The sequence below is a fragment of the Amblyomma americanum genome, chromosome 9 (assembly GCF_052857255.1).
Source record: "Amblyomma americanum isolate KBUSLIRL-KWMA chromosome 9, ASM5285725v1, whole genome shotgun sequence".
In the NCBI taxonomy this organism is placed as follows: domain Eukaryota; kingdom Metazoa; phylum Arthropoda; class Arachnida; order Ixodida; family Ixodidae; genus Amblyomma; species Amblyomma americanum.
The window spans coordinates 136,291,195-136,313,445 of record NC_135505.1 but is presented as its reverse complement, the minus strand read 5'-3'; the positions used below and the strand labels follow the sequence as shown (position 1 = coordinate 136,313,445).

General features: G+C 45.7%; 1 protein-coding gene across 1 annotated transcript in view; it reads right to left on the bottom strand.

Moving 5' to 3' along the window:
- Positions 1–22,251, bottom strand: part of Myo81F (unconventional myosin 81F) — a 94,198-nt gene that overhangs the window by 23,256 nt on the left and 48,691 nt on the right. The window contains exons 13-31 of the mRNA XM_077637559.1: positions 21,386–21,531; positions 20,613–20,730; positions 19,800–19,958; positions 19,564–19,675; positions 18,061–18,167; positions 15,792–15,976; positions 12,171–12,411; positions 11,310–11,519; positions 10,738–10,829; positions 10,109–10,394; positions 8,908–9,132; positions 8,097–8,231; positions 7,034–7,192; positions 6,231–6,301; positions 5,822–6,011; positions 4,044–4,144; positions 2,998–3,088; positions 2,507–2,627; positions 685–962 (exon numbers count right to left, since the gene is read on the bottom strand). Of these exons, the coding sequence (XP_077493685.1) occupies positions 685–962; positions 2,507–2,627; positions 2,998–3,088; positions 4,044–4,144; positions 5,822–6,011; positions 6,231–6,301; positions 7,034–7,192; positions 8,097–8,231; positions 8,908–9,132; positions 10,109–10,394; positions 10,738–10,829; positions 11,310–11,519; positions 12,171–12,411; positions 15,792–15,976; positions 18,061–18,167; positions 19,564–19,675; positions 19,800–19,958; positions 20,613–20,730; positions 21,386–21,531 (3,027 nt within the window). The remainder of the gene's footprint in view (positions 1–684; positions 963–2,506; positions 2,628–2,997; positions 3,089–4,043; positions 4,145–5,821; positions 6,012–6,230; positions 6,302–7,033; positions 7,193–8,096; positions 8,232–8,907; positions 9,133–10,108; positions 10,395–10,737; positions 10,830–11,309; positions 11,520–12,170; positions 12,412–15,791; positions 15,977–18,060; positions 18,168–19,563; positions 19,676–19,799; positions 19,959–20,612; positions 20,731–21,385; positions 21,532–22,251) is intronic.

Sequence of the window (22,251 nt, the reverse complement as noted above, 5' to 3'; positions counted from 1 at the left end):
TCAGCCGCTGGCTGGAGACCACACTTGTCGAGATGAAAGTCGGACTCGCGTGCTACGATATGTGCTAGGGAGAGCAGGTGATCACTAACAAACATGGCAGCTATTAGCCACAACCGTTTGTCGCGCATCCTGAAGAATTTTGTCCCCCATACTACTTTCATTTTTAATGATGATGAATATTTTTAAGGAAGCTTTTTGCATTAAAGGGCTATCAGTATTGCTGGCTACACAGTTAATTATACTTCGCCAGACCACTCAGCCTGTACTCGTGAGTACAGAATACAACAGAAAACTTTCTGTTGTCACAAGAGATTTTCCTGTAGTATTGTGAGACCTGATAACAAATCCTTGTCATAATAACAGGATATTCTGTAGTATTGAGCAGTCTCCTGTTGTAATGACAGAGCCAGTTCTGTTGCAACAACAGACCACCTCACAATACTTCAGACAAATTTGTCGTAACGACAGGACAACAAAAATTTCTGTTGTAGTTTGGGACCGGCTCTGTCGTATTTTTCAACTGGGCGTGGTAGCACAAGCGAGCGTTTTCACGTTTCCATCTGTGTCGCCACGCAGACATGCATCGGAACTCTGTGGTACACGTGAAGAACAGAAGGTAAGAGCGTGAACCACAGGGCACTACAAAATAGCTCTGCGCTAACGAGGCCATGTCTGTTCACGTACCTTGACGCTGAGTTCATACGAGGGCTTCATGCGGGCGGCCAGTGGCGGCCAGTAGCTGGCCACCAGCGACGCCACCTCCTGGTTCTGGGGTGTCTCGAAGAGGTAGCACTTGTGCAGGTCCGGCACGCTCTTCGACAGAGTGACTGTCACCAGCCGGTCCTCCTCGTTGACAAGGACCGACTCGAGGTCCGAGTAGCGGTACGCGTTCAGGATGGCCTTGGTGTCCGCATTCACTAGGAGCACGCCTTCACAGCTGATGCCCAGCAGCAACTGGTGGTCTGCACATAACATGTACAGTCGATCGTGGTTAATAAATTTTTACCTGTCAAAGACTAGCTGCGGTGACACAATGGTATCGGTGTCCGGCTGCCGAGCCCGCCCTTACAAAAATTTCTTTAGAGTTTATAGACAGACTTCTGTCAATAAAGTCTATAAATTTTTACGGACGAATCCTATAAACTATACCCGAAGACAGCTTTCTGTGGTTATGCAGTGGAAGCTATGAGGGCGAGGTGCTAGGTTTCCACAAGAGCGCTCTTATCACGCGCTCAAAGAGGAGAGAGATAAATGTTTTTAGGCTGGCGGCGCGTGCTCGTGGCTTCCACTGCGTAGCCACAGAAAGCTGTCCCCGAGTATAGTCTCTAGACAATACGAAATTCTATACAGAGCCTATGGGCATTCTGTAGATTAATAGTTAAACACCTTTAATAGACTTCTGTCTACAGAAAGCCTATAGACTACGAATGGACAAAAATTGGTAGGGGTTTAACTTAGTTAAACTGAGCAGACATGCGAAAGCAGGTGGTGATTCTTCAACGGCAGGAGGTAATTAAGTTCTGCCTTAAGGGCATTACGTGATGTATTTTGTGGCTTACTGTCCACATATACAGAATTGTTCATTCTCTACTTAACATTCATAAATGGCGGCGAGTCCTCATACCACTACCAGCGCAGCGGGGCAGCGGTTAATCGATGCACCACTGCGCTGGCAGGTGGCTGCTCCTATCGCAGCCACCCGTAGGGATTGTACGACCCAAGTTGTTCAAGTATGCACTGACGGAACCCTCTTGAAAACCTGACTTAGTGAAGCTTCAAGGAAATATCAATAGGAAGGCAACAGAGTCTATAAGGGGTATATTAAATCTACCGACCATTTTTATAAGAGCAAAGTCACAGGAAAAGTGGAATCCCATCAGCGCTGCCGCATTTCGATGTAGGTGCAATGAAGAAGACGCCCATGTGCTCTGCGATGTCTAGTCATGTTAAAGAACTACAGGTGGCAGAAATTCATGAGTAGTCATTTCAAAAGCTACACTGCTTAGGCAAACAGGGACTTGTTAGTGAGGCAAGCAGAGACGTTAAGTGCAAATGTCTCTGCTTGTCTCTCTAACACGTCCTTGTTTGCCTAAGCAACACAGCTTTTTAAATGATGATATTCCAACGAGCCCAATCCCAAGCACTTGTTAACTTCATGAGGAGCACTCCCCTGCAGCATCTGCCCACGTGTAGCTTGCACATTAAACCACCACATATCAAATCATTGTACTTGCTGAAACAACATTGTGTGTTGTGAAGCACGCTGCGGTGGAGGGCTCCAGATCAAGTGCGACCACCTGGTCAAAACTCATCGCTTGTCCTGTGTCCTTGTTCCCGTGTCCGGTTCCTCCAGACACCGTGCACCCTTTAAAGTGTTTCATGAACTTGCGCGAAAAGCTAGACTTGTGGTTCTTCAACGTATTCTGAGATTTCAGCGTACGGCCGTTTTCGAATTCAGCTAGTGTTGCGATAACTATAGCAAAGAAGAGGTGATCAGAGTACGCACCGTAAGTGAGGTAGCCGCGGCAGGTGACCGGAAACAGCGCGGTTCCATAGAGCGGGTACTGCATGACGATGGACAGGTACCACACCTTGCACACCAGTTCAGACTTGCCGCTTCCGTACGTCTGCAGAGATGGCCAAACAAAACACAGATCCTCAGATGCAGCATCACTCTTGACTTTCATAAGCTCTTCCACCCAATGTTGGGCATACAGGGGACTTAATGTCTCCCTCCTTTGAAAGGGGTGAGGAACCTGTCATGCCATGAGCTCCTTAGGATTCATAAAAATGAGCTGGAGGCCACACGGCAGACGATGTAAGCCTGCTGCAGGTGGAACGATGTGAGTGTGGGCGCAAGTGTTTAGCTCCTTTTGCTGATAACCAGCGAGGTGTAGGGTGTAGAAGGGAATGTGCAGCCGAGAACCTCCTGAATTTAAGCCCTGGAAACATGTCATGTGTGTTTGGAGGTTAAAGGGCTCTGCAGACGATGCTCACTCTATGGGCGGTGCACAAAGCTTGGATCCATTCGTTCTCGGGACGCGTGTCCCTGATGCGCTCAGCGATGTAGCTTTCCACGTCCCGATACCTGGAGAGAAAAATGGGAAGCGAAATAAATACGACTGCATGAATGTTCCACTGCTTGGTACACTCTCAGAGAGAAGGAGTAAAAACAGGCTTTTTGTCCCTGTTTACCCCACACAGCACCGACTCCAAGGTCCCCCTTAAGAGCACTCTTAATGATGGGCATGAACGAGGGAATCCTTCATGCGTTTGGTTTCAACGATCGTCCTGTGTACCTTTTCTTTACGTCCACGTCTTTCACGCTGTTGCTTAACAATGCATCATTAATACATTAACCTAACCTAACCTAACCTAACCTAACCTAACCTAACCTAACCTAACCTAACCTAACCTTGTTAAATTTTGACGCTCTTAAAAAGCCAAGCCCTCCATCATGTATGACAATTTTTGCCACGTTGTGTTACTACTTTTGCCAAGGTTGCAGTAGGCTCACTTATTTGACCCCCTTTGCATACTAGAGTAGAGGGTAAGTACGACGAGAATTTGAGGAGAAAGGAGTCAAAAGAGAGTCCAAATGCTTGGACTTTTTTTTACTCCCTTTGTTTGTGAGATGCCCGTAGAAAATACGATTTAATGAGACAATGGATGAAAAAAAAAAAAAGAAATGTTGCAAAGGCTGGAATGATCCCCACTGTGTGCAACTTAATAAAAAATTGAATGACTAAGGTCAAGCAGAAACAGCTAGATTGGTATTTACACAGTACCTGAGGTGCAAGTAAATATTTATACAGCACTTGAGGTGCAAGTAAGCTGAACAAGAGTACATACTCACTTGCAGAAAATTTAGCTGTTGTTACAAAAAGAAGTGTGAAAACATGTCATTTTAGCTTTCACGAAATATTAGTCGGTATTCTGCTGTACTCAGCTCTGCAAATGAGATATCCCTTTGTTTTTTACACCTGTTTTTGAAGGAAGAAGAGAGAATGACATGTATTCATTGCTGCTCAAAGACACAGTACCTGTCAAGCTCTTCGACTTCTGATGGCTCGCCAACAGAGACCTGAGCTTGAAGGCCAGCCAGCTGCAGAGCTACTCTCTCCACCACAGGGAAGCTGTCCGCCTGAAAGGATATGGACACAACATCAAGTCACTACCAGCGCTAACAGACCATGCTGCGAGAACGCCAATTTCACCAGGCTACAGTCGGATACAACTCAGCCCAAATTCGTGGCCACCATACTGTTCACCCACAACAAAAAATCTTCCGTTGACAACCCTTTTGTTGTTCCCTAGACAAAAAAAGCCAATCACGGATGAAATTATAAGTGCTGTAGACAACACTGCAGCCAGACAGGCGGCACTGGTAGATAACAAGAAAGCAAAGAGCCGTGAGAGCGAGCGTGGGCCGTGCGGCAGAGAACTGCTCCACCACCATTAATTCTCTCCCATTACGCCGTGTAAATAAACTGCCCGCTACAACGCAATAATTGTTATGCCTCTGACTTCTTTGAAGAGTGCAGTAGTCAATTTCTGATTTCGTTAACTGTTGTGGCTGTTTAGCGGAGCAATACAGCCTACTGCGAACCGTGGGCTGTTGCTGCCAACTCCCGTTTTTTAACGCTCGCTTCCTACTACAGGCAATAAGAAGCGAAATGGGGCTGTGCTGGCACCGGTACTTCAGCGCCGCAGAGAAGAATGATGTGCAAGGTTCGTGGGCAGTGGCGTGGCACCAAAATATCCCTTTTTACACCGATCATGATGTCTTTATATACAGATGAATGTAGGTGGTGCTCGCGATACGTAACGGTAGCGTCCTCTGTACTCTGCAGGGGCAAACTGCTCCAGTTGTAAAGGCGGCCGCAATGACGCGACAGACGACAAATTAAAGGACAGCTGCGGGAAAGGACCACTCCCATGAAGGCTTCTAGTTCTTCAAATGAATCTCATGAAAGGCTTCAACGGTAGCTTGATAGGCAGGAACTTACCGGTCGCGACATACTATACTGACGACGATGCCATTTAGATTGGAAGTACTCCGTGAAATTCCAAGGTGTATGCATACTCAGAAATTCTGGACACGCGCATTTGTTCAACAGGAAGTTGCTTATCAATGCAATTTCTTTGCATATCACAAGACTGCACCATAATAGTCAATCCTCCCTCGGGATGCTTGTAGTTTTCTGCTATTATCTAAAATGCGCCCCATTGGTTTTCAGTGATTGTCTTGTCTGCTCGGTGCGACAAACTTTAAAAGCAAGATTTGGCTACACATCGGAAAATTAGGCAATTCCTCCCAGTGATTGTCAAAAACTCAACCAATTGTTTTTGTATAGCAGTGTTATTATTACTCTGTGCGAGCGCGTGACAAATTCTACAAGCAAGATTTCACTACTCATCGGAAGGTTAGACCATTCCCATCAATATGTTCATAAAAATATCCTACAATATTCCACAATCGCCTCTCAATTAAAAGTAATGTCCAGGAAAGCTGGGCTTTGTAGGGGCTCCTTACAAACATTTTTTAGAGTCTATAAACTGTCCATATACTTCTCTCTATAAAGTCTGCAGAATGTCTATAGAGAAATACTAGAGAATAGTCTATAGGCAATACAAATCCTACAGACAGTCTATAGACTTATGGCTGTACACTTTTAGAAGACTTTCGGCTGTAGAATGTCTATAAACTATGAATAGACAAATATCTATAGGAAGGCAATAGTCTATAAGATGTCTATAGACCGTCTATAGATCATTCTATAAGGGGCATGTCACTACTAAGGTGTATATGGAGGTGTACCTTGACGACGTCGTGCACCGCCTGCGCGTACAGGAGGCTCACTTCGACGGGATCCTGCGGGATCTCGCGCACCGCCTTGAAGAGACGCTTGCGGAATACGAAGCGGCACTCTCCGCCTCCAAGGGCCTTGGTGGGGCCCTTCTTTGAGATGGTCGTGTACTTGGTCAGCGTCGCCGACGTGCGCCGGCACCTGCACGGCGTGATGCAGTGCTGAAATGTTCGCTACTGTATAACTAGAGTAGTATTACACTACAACAGTCGACATGTTCCGTCTTAGTGAAACACCAACGGGATTTCCGGATACAACGAAATTTCTGCTTGCGTTCGAACTCAAAGTAAGGAACTACCCTTTTACAAAAAAACATCAGAAAAACAAAGTGATACAAATTACAAGGACTGTGCCACTTACGTTTCCCATTGATAGATGATATCAGCTAGGTATTCAAATCCTTTGATGACATGTTCGTGGTCAGGTGTGCACTGAAACAAAGCAATCAGACAAAGCTTGTCATTTTATGGTGAATGTAAAAAGGTTGCACTACATAATTTCAAACATATATGCACAATACAAAACAGGGTCAAAGACAGCAACCACATATTTGCACAAGTATCGAATATTCGTACAGATAATCGAACCATATTCGATTGAGTTCTGTCACTATTCGATTCGCCAGCACAGCAACACTTTTTGTATTGGATTTGATCTCGAAAAAAGCACCATTCGCACACCCCTACAAAAGGAAACAAATTTATTTTCTAATCTTGCCAAAACGATGAGGCTGGGGGCTGGAACTATAAATGCCGTGGCTCCGTGCTGCAAATTTTACTGCATCCCTTTAGTCACACATGGAGTGTTACTCCACCCTGTGGAGTTTTTGTTGCTCACAATTAAGCGATGCTGAAAATAGGAGCAGCTGGTCTGTTGCAGGTGCAAAGTGTTTTTCTGCCAAATTAGCAATGGAAATTTGACTTGCCAATATGGCAATATTACTAGCCATATGGCAACTCTTCCAACAAAAAACTTGGCTATGGGTACCTAGCAATGAAGCCTTCCACAGTAACAGTAGTACGACAACACAATCTGGTTAGCAAAGGGGGCAGCATTCAAGCAAGTCCGTTGCAGTTTCAGATACCACCAGCAAGCATAGCACATGGGTCAATCCTACAGTACAGTCATAAACATAGCGGCCCCTGAAGAATGTGCACACGAACCTCATACAGCGCCCAACCCTCCAAGGAGCGCAGCCCGATCTTCGTAGCCAGCGTCTTTATGGCGTCCTCGGCCGTAATCGAAGGGTGAATGTCGATGGCTTTCGTGCGGCCATCCATGAAGTAGAAGCGGCACACCAGATTCTCTCGCAGACGAACAGCCTGGACAAATAAAAATTAAAAATTAATGAACGTGCCGAGATGAACCCGGGCTGAATATAAGGCATTCCACAGCTGACAGCTATATGGTGGCCTACGCCATCAGGTGGTACTTGCTTGCGCCGATGTGTTATCTTAGCAAATATATTTTACGTTACACCAGCAGACGCATGCAATCCCCAGAATTGAAGAATATTGTTCATGATTCCATACACCTAACTCTCGCTAGTGTACGGGAGTTTTCCATACACCATGAAACTGTGCTCCACAGAAACTCTGCGGAACTATGCGAAGGACAAAATGGCCGACAGAAAGCTTGCCACTACAAAGCGCACTGTATATCCAATATACTCTCTTACCACTCACGCGCGCAATGTCAGTAATGCTGCGCCCAACATATATTTGTAATGCATGAATAGGTACCCTAACTTTGCGTGTATTCTTAGCGGCAGTATTCCTTTTCTTTTAAAACAGCATCAGTAACGCAGTGCTTATGCTGATGACACAGAGCGGTGGGCTGTTGGGCAGTTAAGAGAAAATGAAAGGCGTTATATAACCATCTCACTCACTGCAGACAACTGAGCCATGCCAGGAGGCAAGGGATGATGGAGAGAGCGAAAGAAAGAAGAGAAAAAGAACAACTGAAGCAAACAGGCGTTTTCGTAAAGCAAACAAACCTGCCAAGCTATTTTTAGCACCTAATGACAGTGCCTGTGGTGCCATCTGTCGCGGAGTTTTACGATCGGACAAATGAAAGGGTCGAAATGGACCTCCGTTAAGCACCCTTCAAGTGATGCCGCGCTCAAAAATGTTCTCATCCAAAAGGTCTGCTCCTAAAGATACAGCAAAACGTCTTGCCGTATGCTACATGCACGAGTTTATGAAAGGCAGATGAAGCATTTCTTACGTTTATCTCCAGCGTTGACGGCGGCATCTTCCGATTGGTCGCGTTCGCTGTGCTCAAGTTTTCGAGGCAGTACTGCGCATAGGCAGCTATCTCAGAATCCTCCATAACGCTTTTCTTCAGGTAGGAATACAGATACTGTAAAAATGAAGGCAGAACACCAAGATGATGCACTTCGAGGAGATGTCAATAGCACAACACCTTCTTGCACTCCTGAGACTCAAAATAAATATTTCTTGTGCCTGCTTGCATTGATTTCTGGTGGCCAGATATCTTGCCCTCATTCTTCTATGACGATTTTTTCGATATAATAAAAAATGGCTTGCGTGTAATGAACTTTCATGTGGTACAGAAAACAGGCCTCAGATAGGGAGTGCCTGACAAGTTTAACTCATAAATGAATTGTTATTCAGGTTTGTGAAAAGAATAAAAACAAAGATGCACCAGAGACAGCCTTATATTTGGACAGCACAGGGGTCACTCTGTTCGGCCAGCAAAGGCACCGTAACAATTATCGGCGCATATCTAGCTTACAAAGACATTGTAGTATATTTTACAGCATGAACATGCCAGTTTTACTAGGACAGCGTTTAAAACCATAAAATTTTCTGCTCCTCTTGTACACTTCCAAAATCTGAAGTCACTCTTGCATTGATGACAAAATGCCCCAAGACAGTTTAAAGTGTATTGCCAGGATTGGCCTTTCTGGGCGATTCAGGCATTGGTCTGCCCAGAGCGCTTCATGGTCACACTGTGATGCACGTTCCTCAATGTATATACGAGAGTGATAAACTATAACAGCAGAGTCGGCGACCTTTGAGAATGCCTTGGACGGCCTGAAGGAGACCACGCAGAGCGCGATGAGCAACCAAGCTCGAACAGTCGCTTCGTGGCTCGGGTTATTGGTCGACTGGCGCACAAGCTGCACGAGGATCTCATCGCGAAGCTCTTCACGCTCGATGCCGTAGCCGATGATGCTCTGGATGATGTGCACATCGCCCTCGGGTTTCCCATCAGCACGGAGGTACTTGCACAGATCCTGGAGGGGAAATGGAAGAAAGACAACTAAGCATCAAAGAATTGCTAACGTGATCAAAACTTTGCGTTTGGAAGTTGGCCGACAACAGTAATGTCAATAGTAATAATATTCAATGCAGCAAAAACACATTGGCTTTACCGAGGCCAAGAAAGACAATTCAGGCAGAAAAAAAGTTTTTACTTGAATAAGAAAAAACTCACAGGATGGTTACGAGTGTGCAACGCGACATTTTGAGCGTTAGCTGAAGTGTGTGATGGTCGAACGCCCCTTCAGACTAGTGAAAGTCTGCACTGTCCAGCTACGCCCAATTTACCGTGCAAGCTGGCCGCAAAGGACACTGGAGTCCTGGACCAGGGACCCGACCACTAATGACGTTGGCAACGACATTTGATTTGAGCAAATAAAATTCTCTCTCTCGAGCGCATGTACTCTAACACATGTTGTCTTGTGCACATGCACCTTCCAGACCCGACTCGCTGGTGTTCCAAACATACACTGGTGCAGGTATGAGCAGCAGCGCATGGGCACACTTCCAATCCAAGCAACACAAGTAATCGGCCCAATATTGGAAATGGATGGTTTCACTGTGGTCTTTTGTGGGGCCGGCCTCTGCCAATACATTTCCAATATTGGGCCAATTACCAGTTCTGCCTGTGAAGTTTGCCAAGTGAGCCGCTGCCGGCCCTCCCATCAAAACATAAAAATGTAGTGTCGTTATTGCTGCGTAGCATCTTGGCGCGCCGCCAAGGTCTGTGCTGTGGATGGCGCCAATGCCTATGGCACGAAACTGAGGGACGACCTAAGAGCTAACGCTCTAAAGAGTGAGTGGCACCTAGGATTAGGGGCTGCTCGACGGAGCGTATTGTAGTAAGATTTCAAATCAATTACCAGGGCTTCTGTACAATGCAATAATGAAACATCGAATGAGAAACCAGATTACATAGGCTCGGACAATGGGACATACATAGTGTCTCACCTTGAATATAGAGCAGGCGATGGCCACGTTCTCGGGTTCGTACAGGTGCAAGTGAGATGTGGGGATCCCACTGTTGCGGCTGTAAGTGACCATCTCGTACTTGGGCAGGAGCTCGCCGGAGGACTTGCGCCGGCGCGAGAGTGTGCGGATCACCGGTCCTCCGCCGAAGTCGCGCATGTGGGCATTGAAGTGTTTCTCGGCGAACTCGATCATGTCGTGGTGTTCCTCGTCGCCGTGTTCCGGCTCCTCCATGGCGATGAGCTGCTTCTCCACACGCTGGCGACGCCTGTGAGCACAAGGAAAATTATATGTGTATTTTACGATGGAGCACATATGTATCTAGGTGGTGTGACCAATACGATGCAGCAGTATAGTGCACAATTTCGCATATAAGCGCTGGATATATGACTGCGGTTACTTTCGTGCTAATTTCTAGGCAAAGAAATTAATCACAAGAATGTGGCACATCATGTCTCGGCATCATGTTCGCGAGTGTATGGAGCTGATTTCTGGCTGCCATTATTGTGTACTGACGGCCAAGGCCGCAAGTTCTTTGAAGGCCGCATTCAAGCAGCTAAGGCGATTAATTATACAGTCACAGAAGAAATTGTTAAATGAACCAAACTCACCTAAGCTCTCTGTCAGCATCACCAGAGTCTACGTGGTTGTTTGTCAATCGTCTCCTGTCATTATTCAGATGTCTTAGCCGGACAGGAGGCTCCTGGAGATCAGAAAGAGAGCGAGACAAGGTTACAGCTAAACAGTCCACCCCTCCATAGCAAATGAGATGCCAAGCATTTGAGACCCTCGGCTAGCTATGCTCATGAGGTAAGAAGAATGAGGTCATAAGAACTTGAGGCAGTCGAGAGTTCGGCACCAGATTTTTGTGCCCTGGTGGAAAAAAAACGAGTTCTTTGCGTTTACACTTGCAATTATTTGTAACTAGAATGCAGTATTTGGACGGAGTTCAATCCTATAACAGTGTGCACCACCAATATTTGTGGGAATGTTGTTCAACGAAGGCTGCATGAAACAAATTATAAAACTGGACAGCATGTTACTAGATGGCTCTTCCCTAACCTGGCACCTCAATGTTCATGTGTCGCTTCTAGTTCTGTACGAGATTGCCAAATCCTGCCCAGGCAGACTGTTTACATTGAAACTATACCAGTCCAGTTGTAACTTGCGTACTGTCGCTAACCTCTGGAGGGAGCGTCGTCGGGCCGTTGAGCTCCCTGGGTACGGTCGGCGACTGAGGAAGACTGGGTGGTCTGTGTTCTTGGATGAAGCTAGGCGACGGCGGGGGTGGAGGCGAGGGTGACACGATGGGACTGGGCGTCACTGCCACATCACCCTGGTTCTGCAAGTCGCCCGTCGAAGCCGACAGGTCGGTGGACGCCAGCGAGCAAGCCTGCAATATCCAAGGATGGGTATGCAATGGGATGAAGGGTGCGCATCAATGCGCATTGTTAGCAAGGTACGTGCATGCAGAGAGAGGAAAGAAGCTATCATATCCACAATTGAATGAGGCTTCGAGGGCCTTTCCTGATGCCCACTCCCGATGCGCTACATTGCATGGGGTCAAACAATGGCAGCTTTTCGGATGAAAATACTGTGACGAAGGTGGTCAGTACAATCTGAACTAGTACGTGGTCCATGTCAGGCATATCAGGGTGAAAACGACCATAGTGCATAATGTATGTGGTCCAAATAAAGTACATTTAAGACTAAGAGCACCACAACGCATAGTACACAGTCCAGCTCATGCACATCTAACTGAAGAGGACCACCGCGCACAGCACGCGGTCCTCACGGTCCTTATCAGCCATATCAAGGCAAAGAAGACCACCATGCATACAAGGCGGTCCAGCTTAGGCACACAAAGGCACAGAGGGCCGCTTCGACTAGTGCATGATCCGTCCACGACAGGCACAAAGGTAAAGAGAGCCACTACTCATAGTACGTGGTCCAGGACAAGTGCATCAAGTCGAAGAGAACTGCCACACATAATACACGTCCAGGGGACGGGTCTGCATGCCCATTTTGGGTGGCGAGAACCCACCTCGTGTGCCTCGGCTTCCTGGAGTATGCTGTCGACCTCCTGCGAGATGCCGCTGATGTACTCCTGCGCCTGCGCATGCGGGTCGTGCACCTCGCTGAGGAACGAGAACATCTCATCCAGGTCCAGGCACTCGGTCTGCTGCTGCTGCGCCTGCTGCGGGTGCGAGGGATCGGCAGCGCCACGCCGCAGCATATTCTTCTCCACCAGGTTGGAGATGGCAGCCAGCTCCTCCTGAGCAGCACTGCGTGACGTGGCACACCACACACACTCCCGTTGTACCGACCAAAGAAGTATGCTTATTGATCAGGACGACTCTCAGGCTAATAGCTGTGGCTGACGAAGGGAAGAACGACGTGAGTGGAACAAAACACCGCGGGTGCGAAGAATGGGAATACAGTTGAACCTCATTATAATGAAGCTGAAGGGGCCCGGCGACTGCTTCATTATAGCCCGTATTGACTGAGCTTCTAAGGAGAATCGTCACTGATTCGTTATGTTCATTATTTCGTTATAAAAGGTTTCATCATAACGAGGTTCGACTGTAAGACACGTAACAGAGCAAAGATATATGTGTCTAAGGAGCGTACCACACAGCGAGGTACAGAACATGCTGAACTACTTGCGTCTTGTTTCTAGTGACAGAAGTGAAAGATGCAAGATGGATGTGCTGAGAGAATTACGGGCTCCGCTTGTACTCCGGTTGCAGAATATGTGATGGAGGTATATGATAATACATACAGGCGAGCACCACTGTCGGTCAAGATATTTTGCGTTGTGACAAGCGTGAACTATCCTTACAACGTACGGAACTACTGTTGAAATGTGTACGGCAAACTGTGACGTTGAGACATGTAGCTATGTTTGTGCGCTGTTGCAAACAAACGCGATTCTACTCCTTCACTCATACGCAGCTTCACCCTACTTGACCCTTCACAGGCTGTACAACTGCTACTGTGATGCTTGGCTGTGAAAACATCACAGCCCACTGTGACACCATAAGAACAGCTTAACAAGCTGGGCAGGAACAGGCTGGAGTTTCCATGTAAGTGCTGCTACATTTGATAAATGTGGCCGAATCTTTACAGGGATTGTCGTTGCAGTTGAAGTTTCCAGGGTCTACAAATTTTCCGCCGTTGGCGTAGCTGTATTTGTGGTGGTGGTACTGGTCTGTTAGCTTAAAGCTCAATGACGTCACCCCTTCGAAACCATGTGATTACCTTCTGACCAATGAAAATGAAGCATGGCAATTCATTAGAAAGCATTGCCAATTCTGTGGCAATATGAACACAGTGTGCAGACTTACAGAGGAGCATTTAACCACAAAGGCTCCGGAAAAGCTCCGGCCGAGTACTGCTCAGAAAATTTCTGGTCTGATAGATCCTGTGGCTCCTTTCCAGAACATTCAGCCGAGGTTCCGGTTGGAAAATGATAGTATTAGCACCGGAATTCAAACCCAGCTACCAGAATGCAAATGTGATGCTCTCGACAACCTAGCCACACACTTTTAAAAGAAGGAAACATTTATAAGAAGGCAATAGAGTCTATAAAAAGTCTATAGAAAGTCTATACACGATATTTATAATGGTATGCTCCTCCAAAAAGAACCAAAATTTTAAACAGAGAGCTCCTTTTCCACAGTTCAAGTAATCTATAGTGCCAATGTGTAAAGAAAATGTAAGCAATATGTTGATGCACAGACACTACAGACACCGTAAGTCCACCGGTTCTGCAGCTCAGTGCCAGAATAGCGATGTTTTGGTAGATAGGGTTACGCTCCAGTGTGAGTTGTTTGTCGCTGAACGCACTTTAACACCTTACATAAGTAATTCCTTGAGAAACAGACGAGCCCGCATTTTCGGCCCTCCATTTGGAGACAGGCACATCCCAGTCAAAAAACAGAACAGAAAATTTTCTGTCGTCACGACAGCTTTTCTGTAGTATTTTTGACCATGAACTTGTAACTACAGAAATTTTCTGTAGTTACTGTAGAAAACTACTACAGAACTACAGATTGCACAAAAGTAATACATAAAAATTACACTACTACAGAAAATCTCGTTAGGACAAAACCGTTTGTCATATTTGTGACATGTTTCTGTCTATTTTTTTCCCAACTGGGATGGCAAGAAAAACAAGGGAGCTGAGTGCAAAGCAAAACATGTGAATGAACTCGCAAGGAAGGCATGGCATATGGAAAGGGCATGGACAACACAGGTGAACAGGTGCTTCAAGGTATTGACATCTACGCAACATCTACGCAAGCGACAGTTGGGAACGTGTAGACGATACACGTAGGCGTGCCAAGCAAAACGTGGTGTGGGCATGGGCTACTATTACACTACACATGCGGGCTCATGCTTCCGAGCGTATCCTGCCCACTTACCCATATTCCTGCCTCGTTTGAACACTGGGCAAATGGTAAAAAAAGAAGCTCGTCAGGACAGTAGTGTTCTCACCGCATATGTACAAAGTGTGCAGCTTACAGTGTGCGCCCTTTTGAAAGCACAATTCGTGTTTAAACAGAGTGAAAATTCGGTTCATCCAAAGATAAGGATCTTTTTCAAACGCTCCGTTTTACACTCATAGAAGTAACACCCTTTTGGAACTGTCTGAAAAAGGTTTCACAGCCGTGTATATGCTCATAAAAATACACCACTTTTTGGTTGAGAAGAGAGTAATCTCTGTACTAATACTGTAATAAAAGGCAAAAAACTGAGGGACTTCACTAAACAGCAAGTGCCTGAAAGATGCTACGAATGTCCTCAAAAATCCCCAAACTGTTTGGTATGCCACCATGATAACCACCGCCTTACTTCTTTTTGCTTTGTTTTGCAAAATAATGACACTAGGCCTGATGCATGGAAGCAGCGCAATGAGCAGCAATAAAGGAAACAACTGTGTTGTACTAGTAGTTGCTCCATTTGGTTCCTCCTCCTACGGCTAGACGACAAGAATGTCAAGCTGACAAGGAACTAAAATTGCATCGGATATCGCTGTTTCCTCGTCTGCTGTCTGCACAAGGGGTACGCTTTCGTATGAAAAACTTCTTTTAGTCACTTGGTTATCGGGTCGACCAAACACTTTTCTTTAATTCATTTGGTCTCTTAGAACTGTACATCACTGCCAATGTAGAGAACGCAAAGGAGACTACGGCAGTTTATGAAAAAGGTCTCATAAGTGAATGTAATTTACGCAGTCAGCACAGGCGGGCTTTTCAAGGTTATGACAGTGCAAGGCCATTTTATTTAATGCACGGATAGATTACAATCAATAAGTCAGCTTTTATTTGGCTGGAAAAAAAGGCGAAAAATAACAGTAATCATACAACCCAGTAAAATAAGTTGCACTGACGCAGAGAAGGGTGTTAGGATAGCCTAAACGCCCTTACACAGGTGTTTTACTGCTCAAAGCCACTACTTTGTGAAGAAAAGCAAATGTTCACATCTCAAAATGCTGTAAAGGTGTAAAACTTATTCACAGTGCACGGAGGAGTACTCTGCCACCCCAAAGCACCCATATGGGTGTAAAGTTGTTAGCAGGGCACAGGGGAGTATACTACTGCCCTCTTGATCACCCAATTCACACTCATGCTGTTCGCAATGGACATGCACAGACACTCACCGCATCATGTCCTCGGCAGAGGCCAGCTGGGCCTCATCCTCGGCGAGCTGCGCTTCGGCGCGCTCGGCCTCGATGCGGCGTCTCTCGAGCTCCTGTTCCTCGCGCCGCCGTATCTCGGCCTCGACGCGCCGCATCTCGCGCAGCGCTGCGGCCACCTCCCGCGCGAACATGCCCCGCACGTAGGCCTGCACGCACATGTAGATACGCTTGCATGGCAATCCACCAGGTGTCAGGACAAGCAGCATAGACCTTTTACGACGTCTTATGCTCACTCGTGGTCACTGCCACCATTTGCGCTGCGAATTTGCGCGACAGTTCCCAACCTACACCCACACCAAAGCGCTGGAAGCAAGTTAATTATTTGAGAATTATAACCACTATCATCTGCCTAGTACGTCCACTGCATTTGCATTGCAGTGGGCATTCTAGACAACTGGACATTTTGGAATTGAACTTCACAGAGGTGTCCCACTAACCCTACTTAGGCCAGCTGCGACTACCCTATTCCTAATCTCATCACTGCGTCAGTAGCACTGAAGTCTTAAATTTATACCTCTCAACATTTTACTTTTACAAGTCATTAGTGTACAGGCCAGTCGCATGACAGACGAGACATAAATAGAACTCTATGGCTGGTTATAATTCTAGCACTAAAAATTACGGCGGGCATTTAAGACTCCGTACTTACGTACTTTAAATGTGAAAGCATTGTTTTTTATTTATTTTAATTTTTTTGCTTCCTTTCTAATGACACACCAACTCACTAGCACAGAGTCGTAAGATAACATCATGGCACATGTGCAAGAATTAAACGCGAAAACCACGGAGGCTTCACGCGCTGTCTGCATCCGCTCGTTATTCCTCAAGTAACCACAATATGCCACACATCTATTCATCATTGAAGTGGACAACCTTCTACATCAATCTCACCAGCGATGACTTCAAATGTATTTGTTCCTAATCGGTTTCGTTGCCTTCTCAACATGACAGTGCTCGTGTGCGTCAAGCGTCAGGCTATTCCAGAGTTTAAAGGCATCAACACAGCTCGTTTTGCACGTACGTAACCCAAGTTCCACGTAAATTTACTGTTTCACCTAATAAAGTAAAACGTAAAATACATGAAATTAAATATTCCCCTTTCCGAATACTGTGCCAGAGTGGAGTAGACTGCCGCAGAGTGCTGTTCATAATAGTGAGGTTTAAAACCATTTATGGCATAGGATTTTAGTTTGCTTAATTGTTTTAATAATATTGTTTCCTTTATTTTTTCTAGAACATACTATGGCCTTGTGAGACCAAACAGGTGGGAAATTGTAATGGGAGAAAGCATACATGTAGTGCACTTGAGTCAAAAGTGAGACAAGACAGGACTGCCAAAAAAAAAATACTCACGGCAACGCAAAAATTAACACAAAACAACACTTGTGCTGCTTGGCACGTTTCCAGAGAGGGGGGTCGAGGGGGCAAAACTCATCCCCCTGCTTAATTCCGTCAGCAGTGCTCTTGTTGGGCATGTATTGCCCACCACCCCTTCTCCCTTCACCCCACCCCCAGGGCACAAGAAACCCAGTCGAAAAAAAACTGCAGAATCGTGTCAAAAATACGACAAAATGTTTCGTACTTTTGTCATAACGACAAATTTTTTTGTTACTTTGTAGTATTTTTCTGTAGTATACTGTAGTTTTTCTGTAGTACTTTTGCTATAGTGTGCAGTAGGGTTGTACTTTTCTTTAGTAACTACACAGAAATCTGTTGTCACTACAAAAATTTTTATTACTACAAGTTCTTCGTTAAAAACATTACAGAAAATCTGTTGTGTTTTTTGACTGGGAACTACCTTGGGCCTCTCCCAAAAAAGATTCCTGGCTACGCGCCTGACTCAGTGTCAGTTGAATAACACGTACGCTTCTTTTTTTCAAGACGACACTTCATGTCATTCCATGCAATCAGATGAAAAACTTTTCGAAATGACACCTGGACATAATCTTCCTCACACACCTGTCTGCGTCACATATGTGAAGGCAGCGTGAGCGCGGACGGCAGCTGGCACACTTAGAAACAAAAGTTCCGAAAATGAAGCAATTGGTATAAAATTAAGTGAAACAAAGCCTGAAACAAGGTATAATCGTGCCGTCTGAGCAGTGATGTTCCACAGGTTTCACAGTTGGCTACAATTTCACTTCAGATCTGCTTGGAAGCTACTTTGTTTTTTTTTCTTTTCCCGTTCTCAGAGAGCAAGGACCAAAGTGACATCATGGAATACACAAACCTGTATGGTGATGGCGGCCCGCCTCATCTGTAGGAAGTGGATCATCTGGCGATGACCGCGGAAATGCTGCTGTATGCGTATGGCGGCTGCTCTTTGTTGAAGGAATTCTGGGACACAAAGAAGAAAAACAACAGGCTCTCCTAAAAACCCCAAACGTTTTTGAGCATTGTGATTTGGCTTTCCTGTTTCGGTAGACATTCTTCACAAACTGCCCCTTTAAATGTGCCCTGCTTCTTGGTAACTCTGAGGCCATGTGGCTCCATCATGGTGCCTGCTTACGTTGCTTTGATCGCCGTCAACGGCCATAGACAATTATATCCCGGCTTTCCCATATGAACTCCGCTACATTCGAATATATATAGTGTAGAGACAAATGCTATAGCGGGACTTTAAAAGAGCAAGAAATTAAGGCTCTTGGCCTATGCCCCCAAATATAACGGGCTAAAGAGCACGGAAATAGCCGCATTGTCTTGCATCATGGAAAGCACACATTGTCTACTCTACCGGGCGGATAGTTGCTAAAAAAAAACAAAAGCTTCTCCGGCTTCATTTTATGAGCATACAGTGTAGAAGACACACCAGATTCTAAATGCCGAAACATATCTTTCCAGGATTTTACGTATACACAACGCTCGTATACTGTGTTTAGTTCCTAGAGTGCAGCACTGTGAAAGCTGGAAAAAGAAAAACGTACCACTGCTACATGCGCATGAGTCTTACTTCGCCCAGCATTTGCGAATATGGTTCAGCCTGAAACCTAGCTTCAAGTAATGCAAGAAACGGTGTGCCCTGTCTACTTCGTTCTGTGTTGTCCCACAGCTTAGCGCTTTTATCTCCAAAGCAACGTAAGGCACTGCCGGAAAATGTATTAGCGTTTAGAAGCTGTCACGGCAGCAAATAATGGTTCTGGTTTAGAGCCACTGATCAGGACGAATTTTAACTGCGAAGATGCGAGAAATATTAAGCTTTCTTTTCTAGCAGTATAGCGTATCTCTCATGTAGATGCTAATAACTAATTATTCATTCCAATAAAATATTCTTTCTTCAAAACAATAAACAATGTGATTATTGTTTAATCAAAGTCAGCCTTGTTTAGAGTGTTCCTCTTCGCATAAGCGACGAACTCTCCTATGTGGACGTAACCGTAGCCAGCGGGAATAAGTCACAGTGTTAATATTAAGAGCTCAGTAGACTCGCTATTCTTCCTGAATCACCATGAATGCTCTGTATGAGCAATAACAATCTTGCCTAAATCGTTGGCTTATGAACTGAGCAATATTGTTGCTTCTGACACGGTTGGTGTACACAACACCACCTCAACAAGGAAACAGAGATCGTGCACAGGACAGAGCGCCTTGCCTATCTCAAGAGCTCTGTTCACTTCTTCTGGAGTTAGAAGTTAGGTTATTCGTCAAATCTCTTTTGACTTCCCGACAGCAGCCATACACTGAATGACTATTCTGAGTATGTGGTGTTTTTTAAGAAATAAACTATTACTATTACCTCTCCGTAGCCTCCAGCCGCGCCAGGTCTTTTGCACGATGGTGGCCATTTCGCGGAGCAGCTTTCGCCTGGAGTCTTCGAGCGGGTCAAATACGGAGGTCCTCAGAAAAACCTGTTGTGAAGAACACAGTCAGCAGGAGTTCCTGAGCGCGTCCCAAGTTCCACCACCCTGTGACGCAGCGTTGCTGCTGTCATCCGCATGCGTGACAAAGGTAGCTTTCACCGGGGTCTCATACCTTGGTCTTTCCAATCTGCCACTCCATCTTGGGCATGTTCAATTTCTCGAGGATGAATCGACAGGCCTTGAGTGGATCAGGTGGAAGTGGGCCCATGTGCCGGACCAGGCACCGGTACCTCCGCAGGAAGTCATCTATTGTGCTGTGAATGGGGTAACCCTGGGCAGAACAACAGTTCAGAGCGCAGCTTCACACACATGCCATTTGAAGTATAATAGACAATCAAATTTGCTGCTGTCAACATTAATAAAGGAATGTAGAAATAAAGAAATCGCATGAGAAAGAGAGCACCCTTTTCACTGTCGAAAATTCGGCGCTGAGAGGACCTCGAAAATCGGCCAATGTACTGTTAAATACAGAACTTACAATAGGCACCAGAAAGCGGTGAGTTAGCCAGAGCCTTTAAGGGCAACAAAAATAAAGCTAAAAATTCAATCCACCGGAGGCTTGTGCAAGCCCCTATTGTCGGGTTACGGGAAGACAACTGCAACTGCACGCGTAATAAGCGAAGAGGACACCCGTATTTCAACCCGTATTTGTTCTGGTTACTTGACATATATAGATACTCAAGTTTCACACCTTCCCAGACTAAAGCTGAAAAACACTGACCGATGAAGACAGACGCGTACATGTCTGCATTGCAGAAGAATATTCTATAGTGCTGAATACTGGGCATTCATTATTCGGTATAGTTCTCTGTGGGCACAGAGCAATCAATAATCAGTTTTGCTGATTCTGAGAAATAGTGTTTAGCATGCAGTACTGAGGAATACTGAGTAATCAAGGTGTGTGCGCTGAGCGCTGCGCTGTTACCTGTTGTCTGATGCGAATGATGTCCAGCATGCCCAGGTACCGAAGTTGGGTCAAAACTTGCTCGTCGTCGTAGTTATTTGCTGTTTTTTGAGTGTTTGGCTTGATACACCGTACGTACCTGCAACATGAGGCCAACGAATGTTTAGCATTCACACAGTGAGTAACGTGAACGCTATTCCAAGGGTTCTGACAACAAATTAACTACAATAGAATCGCTATCTAATAGGCATATGCTTTATAGTAAGCATATTTAGACGGCATGATGAATGCTCACCCAGTACTCGCACCGCAGATTTGTTGGTTTGCTTCTTATCGAGACTATAAAGCAATGGGTGCGCACATTTTCAGTACGATTTAAATACGATAATTTAACTCGCAAAAACGTTTCTAATCTCCTCTATCCGAATGTGGCCACGATTTGGGGAGTGAGCTTAATTCATTTGCATTATAACTTAATTTTAATTTCTTCAGAGTTAACAGGTGTCTATCTACTTTGAATCATGACGAGGTAAAAGTCGTTTGTTATGTGGCATCGCAAACACTTACGTGACTGCAAGATCCACGCTATTTCTCTGATTTATACACACTTACAAAAACCGCTAGCTATTCATCTTATTGCACTTCATGATTAATTTTCCCTTCACCTTTCAATTCCACATATATTATGAATATGCCTCCTAGCTGATACATTAAAATTTACCCCCCTTCCCATAAAAAATAAAAGGCGTGGAGTACAAGCGGGACTAATGAAAAAGGGTTAGCCCGAAACGTACCAAGGGACAGTCGAGTGCAGAAGTTCAACGAGCGCCGTCAGCTGGTAGCGAAAGGCATCAGCCACGGTCGGCTTGCTCTTGTTCATCGTCTTGGTCATCGTGGTGCCTCCGGCCGCCAGCCGCGTCAACGTCACTTCCAGAAGGTCCTTGAAGAAAATGAGCGCCCGTTAACGACGCCTAACACGTTGGACTATCGTGTTGTTTCGCCATTATTTTCTAAAGGCCCTTCTGCCCTAATGCCACTACATTACACAATTTTAAAGTGAAAGCACTACTTAATACGGTCCTAATCAAGAATTTTGTGTGAAGCTCGGGTTAGTTCAGGGCAGCGTTGCGCAAGCTGCAGCTAATGGGAGGAAGCTCGGGTAAATTCGGAGGAGAGTCGCACCAGCTGTAGCCACTGGGAGGGTGACCTAGAGGGTGACCTTGGCCAAACCTAGCGTAGTAACAGCCCATGCAGAAATACGATATTTATTGCCACAACTGCGTTTCGAACCCTCGGCGGCGCAAACAGATCTGCTTCGCTGGCCATTGCACAAGAGCACTATGCTATCGCCGCAGCCGATCATGCCTCCTAAACACATTCTCGCACTGTGCATTGCACATCGTCGTCTTCATCAACTTCCAATTAGTTCCAACCAGTTGTTCAGCCAACCAAACTAAACACATGCTTTCGCATGTCTACTACGAGGCCACAAATGGGCTTCTACCGCACGAGGCGGATTTAACGCTGTTGACGGCGGAACTTATCGCTGATCCATCAGATTAACTCTGGTCAAGACCCTTTTCCCAAGCATCTCACCCAGAAGAGCCGAGCACCAGGCCGGGGGAAATCTTGTACCCATTAAAAACCGGTGGGTACCCGG